At 38.3% G+C, this 9,335-nt stretch overlaps 1 protein-coding gene across 1 annotated transcript in view; it reads left to right on the forward strand.

Moving 5' to 3' along the window:
* Positions 1-9,335, forward strand: part of DNAH9 (dynein axonemal heavy chain 9) — a 327,356-nt gene that overhangs the window by 243,423 nt on the left and 74,598 nt on the right. The window contains exon 50 of the mRNA XM_023529851.1: positions 4,116-4,541. Within this exon, the coding sequence (XP_023385619.1) occupies positions 4,116-4,541 (426 nt within the window). The remainder of the gene's footprint in view (positions 1-4,115; positions 4,542-9,335) is intronic.

Below are 9,335 nucleotides of genomic sequence, written 5' to 3' on the forward strand. Positions count from 1 at the left end.
TTCCCCTCTCCACAAGGTGTTCTCTCTCTCTCTCTCTCTCCCTCCCTCTCTCTCTCTCTCTCTCCCTTCCTCTCTCCCTCCCTCCACGTTCTGCTAGCCATTACTTCTTCTTGTCCCTCCAGGCTCAGGGATGAAATGGAGCCACCCTAGCTCCACTCAGACCAATATTAATTACTAGCCCTGGGTGCTGCACTATCTAAGGTTTCTTCAATCTACACTTTCATAAATAGTTCTCTTAGTTAGCTCTCGTCAAGTTAGCCAGTATGATCTTTCATCTTTTTGCTTGCAGGTACCCTAAGTAATCAGTAATCAAAAAGAAAAGAAAAGAAAAGAAAAAAAAACAGCCCAAGTAGAAATGTAGGCAAATTCAATTATTTTAAAAACATGAAGAAAATAGTTTAACATCATTACTAAATATATAATATGCACATATATACTCACATATGAATTAAACCAATGTTATAATACCATTTTCGGTTTATCAAGTTGATTTAAAATTTTTAAATAATGTTACCAGATGTTGAAGAAGATATAGACTCAAATACTAATAACTGAAATTGGAATTTCTGGGAAATTTGATAATATATACAAAGAACACTAAAAATATTCCTTCCCTTGGGCCCAGCAAATTCACTTCCAGGAATATTATCCTGAAGAACCAATCTAAGATTTTCACAAAAATTTATATAGGAGAATGTCCAGCAAAGCATTACCCATATGGTAGATTTATAGAAATGACCTGGGTTTCCAGAAATTAAGTATGTTTTACATAAATTTTAGGTCATCCATTTATTAGGATACCAACTTTAAAAATTCTGTCCCAGGATAACTAGTGACATTTTCTTATACCTCTTTGTAAAGTGACCAATAAGTTCTTCCTACACTATCTTTGAAATATATCCCAAATCCAATCATTTCTCAGCATCCCCACTATAAAGGCTCTGGCCCAAGTGACCTCAGTCTCCCTATTTTCTCCTTTTTGTCTGCTCCTGCCCTGTCACAGTAGGTCCACACCACAACAAGTTCTCAAAGCAAAGCCGGGTCATTTCACTTCCTTCCTAAAACCCTCCAATGGCTTCCCATTGATATTAGAATGAAATAAACACTTCTCCAGGGCTCTGGATCCCCCTCAGTCTGACCTTCACTGCCTCTCCTTTCTCATCTCCACCACTCTCCTGACCTCCACACTCTACACAGTGGCCAAACTTGTTCTACTTCTGGCCTCTGTGCTTACAGATTCATCTGTCTGGAACAGTCTCCCTGCAGACTGCTATAGAGTTGCCTCTTTCCATTATTTACTTCCCAAATGAAATGTCAGGTTCTCATAGTGACCTTCCCAGACCTCCCTTTCTGGCTAAAGTGATATCACTACTCAATAATCCTCTAGCACATTAGCCCTGTTTATTTGTTTTTTTCCCAAAGTATTATCACTATCCAAAATATCAAAAGTTGACCTTTTTGTTGTCTATCTCCCTCATCTGAATGAGCAAAAGGATTTTGTCTTTCATATTTGTTACTGTATCCCCATTTGCTATATGAATGACTGTGCACATACATTTAATCACCTAACAAAGTCTTATCGCTTGCCCTCTGTGTGCCAGGCACTGTTCTGGATGCATACGATGCACCCATGAACAAAGATACTTGCCTCTATGAAGCTTCCTTTTTGGCACAGGGAGGGGTGAAAGACAAGAAGTATAATGAAAAGGTAATTTGTACAATATATTAAAACATGACAAATGCTGTGAAATAAAGAAAAATATAGAGTAGAGAGGTGCTCTGGAACAGCTGGGGAGGAGGGTGGTCGCAGGTTGCAGTATTAAAAAAGGTGATCAGTGTGGGCCTCATTGAGAAGGAAAAGTTTGAAAATCTGGAGAAGAGCGAATTCATCAGGCGTATACCTAGGAAGAGCAGTCAAGGCCAAGGCAGCAGCCAGAACAAGAGCCTTAGGGCAGGAGCAGGGTGAAGGGAGTGGAGTGTGCCTGACGTTTGCTCACTCAAACGTCTGCCATCTTCTGAGAAATGTTTCTTCCATCCCTGTGTTCCTGTTAGTATCATATCACCTGCTCCGTGGTCACTGACTATAGGACCCCCACCTAACTAAATAAGATCACTTCCCAGGGCCTTTTTATTTTGACTTACAGTGAAGAAAAAGTCTCCTTTGTTTCTGGTTGCAAAGTGAACAATGTGAACCTGGAGCTGCTGGCACCCATTTGCTCCATTCAATCATCCATTGCACATGGTGATGAGTACCTACTGTGTGCCAGTTTCTGTTCTAGACACTGAGGCTACAGTGATTAGCAAGAGACATGGGGTTCCTGTTCTCATAAAGAAGAGGAATATAGTAATTCAACAAGGAAAAAGTAATTATCTCCATCACTTTGAGTTCTGTGAAGATCATCAAGGAGCTCAGACAAGAAATGACTAGAGAGAGGAAGTTGCCAGGAGAGTCTTTCCAAGGCGGGACTTTTGAATTGAGATTATGATGGATGAGAAGGCATCAGCCATGCACAAGGTTTAGGAAGAAGTGTTCTAGGCAGAGTTCCTGAGATGGGAATGAGCTTGGTAATCAACGTGCTGGGAGGAGGTGGCTGTGGCTAGATCTTAGTGATAGTTGGAGAAAGTGACCCAAGTTGAAGTCAGAAAGGTAGATCATGTGCCTTGCAACATGAGGAAACTGGTATGCAAAAAAGAAACTCATGCATAGGTAGTGGCAGAAACAAGAAAAGATCTGGACAGTTCAGCAAATGTTCAAACTGTAATTTCACTCATATTTAATAGCCAGCCAGCCCCAAACTTATCCTCCCCAGATACATGAATGAGAAAATCCCCCTTTGTACTTTAGCTGGGTTTTCTGTCACTAAAACCAAAAGAGTTATGATTAATATGTAGATGTATATGAATATAAAAAAGACTAGAAGGAATTACATTAAAATATTAACAATGATATATCTGGGTTATAGAATTCAATCTCATCTTTATACATTTTTATATTTTCTTAATTCAGGACATTGAGCATAATTAAAATATTTTTAAATTGTCATTTTTTTTGTTTCTGATTGTATTTACTCACTTTGCCCTCTTTCACCCAGTGGAGATCACTATGACAGGTATGCCAGCTCACCTCCCACATCTGTGCTGTCCTTCATTCCTGCCTCTGACAAGTTTGTCATGACCAAATGTGAAAAGAGTTGCAAAAGCAAACAGAGCATCTTCTTAGGTATTTCTATTAGTCACTAGAAAAAGATCTTTGTTCATAGATTTCTAGACCTAGGAGCATCCCAAATTAATGTGACACAAGGATCTAATCTTTGAAATCAAGACTCTTCCCCACTTACAAAATCAGCTTCAGAAGCAAGTGCTTTTGAGGTAATAAGCTTCTCAGTGATAGTTATGAAAAATCATAAATCTACTTCATACACATTTATGACACAATTTCACTTGGGTCCCCCTGCTCCCAATTTACAGATGAAAGTGTTGAGGCCTGGCAAGTTTCAGTGACTTGCCAAATCAACACTTTCAGCCCTGTCTTTCTAGAGCAGTGAAACTTAAAGCAAAGGACAAACCCACATGCAGGCAGAGGCAGCAACTGCACAGTCTGTGCCTAGCTTTCTGTCTGAATTATTTCTTAGCAGAAAATGCTACTTTGCTATCTGGACAGTCAAGTGTAGTTAGAACAAGCTCATGGAACAAAGCAGTTTAATTAAAGAAAAAAAATTAGTTGGGTTACTGTGCTATTCTCTTCAATCCAGGATAGAAATTAATTTATAATAACCTTATCTTTTATTCATGGCAAGCTGCATATTTCAGAGTATGTTGGCCTCCTATTTTTCAGTTGCATGTGAAATAATTGTGTGTTTCTAATGGACTGAGAGTCCGTTAAAGTGCTAAAAGAACATAGCTGAGTATTGGCTAACCATTCAGGGAAGTCCGAAACCACTAGGGGGTAGCTTTGGTTTCCTTCTGATGAGTCATGATATTTAAAATTCAGAGGGCTGCTGCAGGCTTCAAAGCAGCCCTTTCAGATTGATCACTCCAGAGCCTAACTCCATTAGTGGCCGAGGACAAAGAAAGCCCATTCATTTTCCTCTAACAACTTCCTTCTCTTTTCTTAGACCAACCTGACAGAGCTGAAGTCATTTGGTTCTCCACCTCTGGCTGTCAGCAATGTCAGTGCTGCAGTGATGGCACTCATGGCCCCTGGAGGAAAGGTGCCCAAGGACCGGAGCTGGAAGGCTGCTAAAGTCATCATGGCCAAAGTGGATGGTTTCCTGGACTCCTTAATCAACTTTGACAAAGAGAACATTCATGAGAACTGCCTCAAAGCCATCAGGCCATATCTACAGGACCCTGAATTCAATCCAGAGTTCGTGGCCACCAAGTCTTATGCAGCTGCGGGCCTCTGCTCTTGGGTCATAAACATTGTGAGGTTCTATGAGGTATTCTGTGATGTGGAACCCAAGCGCCAAGCATTGAGCAAAGCCACCTCGGACCTCACAGCTGCCCAGGAGAAGCTGGCAGCCATTAAAGCCAAGATCACTGTAAGTGAAGCTGGAGCCCCTGACCCTGCTAGGCAGCTTCTAATACAAACAACACTCTCTACCATTTCCCTGTGCCTAATGTCCTGATTTTCAAAGAGAAATGGGAAAACCAGATTGTTATGCAAAGTCTCCTGATTTTTCAGTAGAGGCAACTTTTTACATTTCTTTCTCACTCTATAGTCCAAACAAGACAAATCCACTGGACCGTTGGTTTTTGCTTTGACTCTAAAAGTTTTTCTCCTTTTCCTCTAAGGAAAGAAAAGAGGAAAGGTAGATATGTATAGCAGATGAACAATATTATCCATGGAGTCAACTGTTTTATTAGCCAGAAATGAATTTAGCATTTTTATACATCTGGTAGTTAAGAATAAAAGGCCAAATTTTTGGGATTCCTTTTCACCTTTGAAACGTAGGTATTAGCCCCCTAACCTCAACTTTTGCACCTATTGTCTTCAGTTCTGGCCAACTGCCCTTCTGTATCACTCTCAGCAGTGTAGAAATGTGGGCCTGCTGGGCATGTTTTATGTTATCTGCATTGTTTTATGAAAGCTTTTAAAAGCAAGTGCTTTGGGGGATGACCTCCTGACCATAAATATAAAATTGTGAGGGTCATTAGTTTTTATTACCCTCCTGTTGATATTTGATCATATCTGCTTCTCCCAGGATTAGGGGATGAAGATAATTTTGGATTCACATCTATTTGAGAGAGATTTACCTTGAATTTCGCCTTCACTGTTAAAATGGATACTACCAAAGTGGTAGGTAGAAACCAGAGTCCTGTAGGATAGCATAGCAGCTAAAGATCCATCGGCAGATTTCATTTCAATCCAAGCTATAATATTTGCTGATATGTGACTTTTAGGAAGGTCTTTAAAATGCCTAAATTTCAGTTTCCTGGAGTAAAGTGGACACAGTAATATCCCTGCTGCATTCAAGGAGAGAATGCCCATAAAGCAAACCTTCCAGAGCCTGGCCCATGGTAATACAGAGAGCTGCTGCCATGACAATGGTTACAATGATGGTTACGATGACCATTTCTGCTATATCTCTACTCTCTTCCTGCTTCCTCTCCTTCTCTTTGGGGTAGGTACATGGGCTCTCATGTGCACATACAGGCCCTGGTAATCAATCACTACTGTGATCAGTTCACTCCAAAACCTTCCCCAGATCTTTCATTTCTACACATGCATTCTGGGCAAATATATTCTTGCTGCACATATCTAATGATGATAAAAAGGGTTTTACAAATTGTGAAAAATAAGAGTGTAGTCATGCCACACACTTCATGCCATGGGTTTATTGATTATTAGATTAACTTCTATGGCTAAAAGCACTAGTTCAAAGATCATTGCAACCAGTCTCTCTATAAAAAAAGGTACTTTTTGGCAAAGTAACTAGTCCTCTCTCAATATGTTTGCTATATAAATCCAGATGTTTATGGGCCAGTTTGCTTAAAACAGGGGATAATCACCATAACAGTGGCCCTCTTCAAAGAATACCAAAGGCAAAACACCATACCATCCCCAAGACTGTTTTTTCAGGGAAAATGCTTCTCGATAATTTTAATAATCTTCAGTCTCTCCCAGAATAGTGTTACAAGAACTGCATTTTCAAAGATCTCCTTACCCAAGTTATTTTAACTAAAGCAACATTTGGTGCAAAGGCAATGTTTTCAAATGTTTATACCTTTTCAGTAGCCAACATTCACATGATGGGCCCACTCAACCTGTGAAAGCAATAAGAATATTTTGAAATACTTGGCTACCTTATGAAGGCACTTCTTTTCTGCCAAAATATTTCTTGAAAAAAATGCGTTCTTGCTTTTAACAACCTCCTCTCCATCCTTTGCTTATCCGCATGCTTATCAACATCCCAAGTTTTTGGGCACTCCCACATTAATAGCAGAGGGCATGCCCTAACTAGCACTCATCTCTAATGCAGAGGTACACCCAGAGTGTGGAAATTCCTCCCTATGTGTCACTGAAGCCATTGCTAGCCTTATCCAGTTGCGCTCCACCCCAAGCTTTATTTTGTTTAGGATTTTAGGATAATTCCAAGTAAATTTTAAGTTCAAGATGCATAAATTTTTTTAAAAGCATATTTCAAACAAATTATACAATATACTTTCAATGTAATTATACATATAATTATAATACATAAAAATATGAATAGTGATGGTTATCTCTAAGTAGTAGATTTTGGATGGTATTTGTTTATCTGTATTTTCTTTTTTTTCTATAGTGAACATACTATATGATACTGTTAGACAATTCATAAAAATAATAGTCAGAAAAACAAGTAAGGCATTTTTATTGAGCATAATAAGAAATGACAGTCTCCTGCCCTTTTAATATTTTGTCTGTTTCAACTGATTGTTGATGCCATTCAGAGCTTGCTACCTAGTGGCTTAAATATGTTTTATTTGGCCCACACATAGTATTTGAAAATGACTTAATTAATTTCCAGTATTTAAAACAATAGGAGCTTCTTGTAAAAATACAAGAAATCTTAAAATAATCATAAAATTCCCAAATATCATTAATTGACCCTGGAGTTAAGTGCTGGCTTCCTATTCAAGCAGACACTTTTACCACATTCCCCACATTCACGTTTTTTTACAACACTAGACTCATCTGACCAGTTTACATTGTATTTCTGGCCTCTGCTCATTTTAATTTCTGACTTCTATCTACGTACTATGCTGGCATCCCTATTCTTAATGTATCTTATTTAGGCAGTTAACTTTCTTCTGGATGAGACTCTAAGGTATTTATCTCTATATCTTCCCAATATAGTTAAGGCAACTATATTTAGTTGACATAACCTTTATTTCTTGTTCCGTCACATAGAGGCAACATCCTGGAGCCTTCCGTTTTCAAGATAAAGTTATTACTCTTTCCTTTAGCTCTCCTCCCTACCTTCTACCTCTCAACTTCTGTTATCATTACTATTGCTTTTTAATTACCAGGACTGAAAATACTTTCTGTTCTATACCAAAAGTAAGTGTTCCATGCTCTGTTACCTGAATGATTCAGAAAGCTGAAAAATGAGTAAATTCCATTTATATTCTGTGAAGATGTCTATATTGTTCATAGCAGATCTAAGTGGCACACTATAATTACATTTCCTTTCTTATACAACCTTTTTTTCACCTTGGAGTTTCTAGTTTCCTTTATATTTTTCTCTTCCATTAGTTCTTTGGGCATAGCCTTAATTACTTTTCAACTCTGCATCTAATCTAGTTTTCTATCAAGTCACTCTTTGCCCCCAAGACTTCTCTTCCTTATCCCTAACTCAGAGCTCTAACCAATGTTAACCCATTTCACTGCTTTCAGTTGGTTGGTTCCAGTGACTTCTAGACTCCATGCCTTCTCTTTTCTTGATTTCTTCTCTTGTTTTGCTACAGCTCATTCTTAAGTAACTTTCTCATAAATATTGATAAGAAGAGGTAAATTTTCTTAATAGTTCCAGTCTGGAAATGTCTTTATTTTTAATTCGAACTGACAATTTTGCTGAGTATTCTGAATTGCTAATTTTCCCCCTTAGAACATTGAATGCTTTATCCTCTCATCTGGTGGGAGGTCCGATGAACAGTCAGGGTTCCATTCCTTTGTTGATGCATTATATTTATCTTTTTTTGGTAGTCTTTCAATTTTTTTTCTTGCTGTTTGAAACTTTATATTGATATGCTCAGCTGCCATCCTTTTTTTATTCATTGTGCTTGGCATGTGGAGACTTTTCTTCAGCTCTAAAAATTATTTCGTATTATTTCTATGGTAATCTCCCTTCTGTTTTCTTTTTAGCTTCATTTTCTGGAACATATATTGGTTAGTTATTAGACCTCCTGGTGAGTCCTCTATTTTCTTTAATCTTTTTTTCACTTTGTTTTCTTTTACTTTCTAGATTTCCTCAAATTCATCTTTTAACCCTTCCCTGGAATTTACTATTTTTTACATTAACAATAATAATTTCCACAACATTTGCTTTGTTTTGTTTTCTATTTCTGTTACTAGGATCCTCTTCTTGTTTTATGGATGAAACGTTGTGAATCTCTCTGAGAAACTAATTGTGAAGGGTTTTATGCTTGTCTTTTTTTATGACTTAAGTTATCTATTTTTCCCAGGGCATATTTTTCTTCTTATTTACCTTAACTTAGGCTTTATCAAATGTCTTCTTGTTCTTTCATGTGTACAAGAGTAGTGATCAAAAGCTGATTATAGCTACACAAGCGAGGGCAGAGCTGGTTGACCGGCAGAATTTGCTTTCAAGATCTGCTGAGTTATGCTGGATGTATCCTAAATACCAGGATATATTGTATTTTCTCTACCACTGTTGAATCTCCTGCCTGGTGACATAGATGTCTGGTGGCATTGCATATGGGGCATAGAAATGGAGATATGGGGTGGGGAATTAATAACTTCCAATTAACTTTCTTGTTTTCAACATTCCCCTTACATACACCTGACATTTCCAAGTCCCCAGGGTACATAAGACTTTAAAGGACTGATCAGCTTCCTTTTTGGTAAACTGAGGCCAACTCTAGGTTGCAGCTTCCTCTGCCCTGCTATGGCAGTTTCCAATCCTCTGTCAATATGATCTGCCATAAATGTATTAGAATCCCTTAACCTCCAATGGCCTGCAACATTTGCTTGGTGTTATGGGCTGATGACTTTTATGTTACTTCATAATCATTTTAGACAAGTCTTGGGAAGAAGAGGAAGTAAATGAATGTAGCCAGTCTGTAATCATTAATTGGATGCCTCACCACCTCAACACCTCACCACAGTTTTCAAG

The sequence above is a fragment of the Pteropus vampyrus genome, unplaced genomic scaffold (genome assembly GCF_000151845.1).
Source record: "Pteropus vampyrus isolate Shadow unplaced genomic scaffold, Pvam_2.0 Scaffold44, whole genome shotgun sequence".
NCBI classification, from domain to species: Eukaryota; Metazoa; Chordata; class Mammalia; order Chiroptera; family Pteropodidae; genus Pteropus; species Pteropus vampyrus.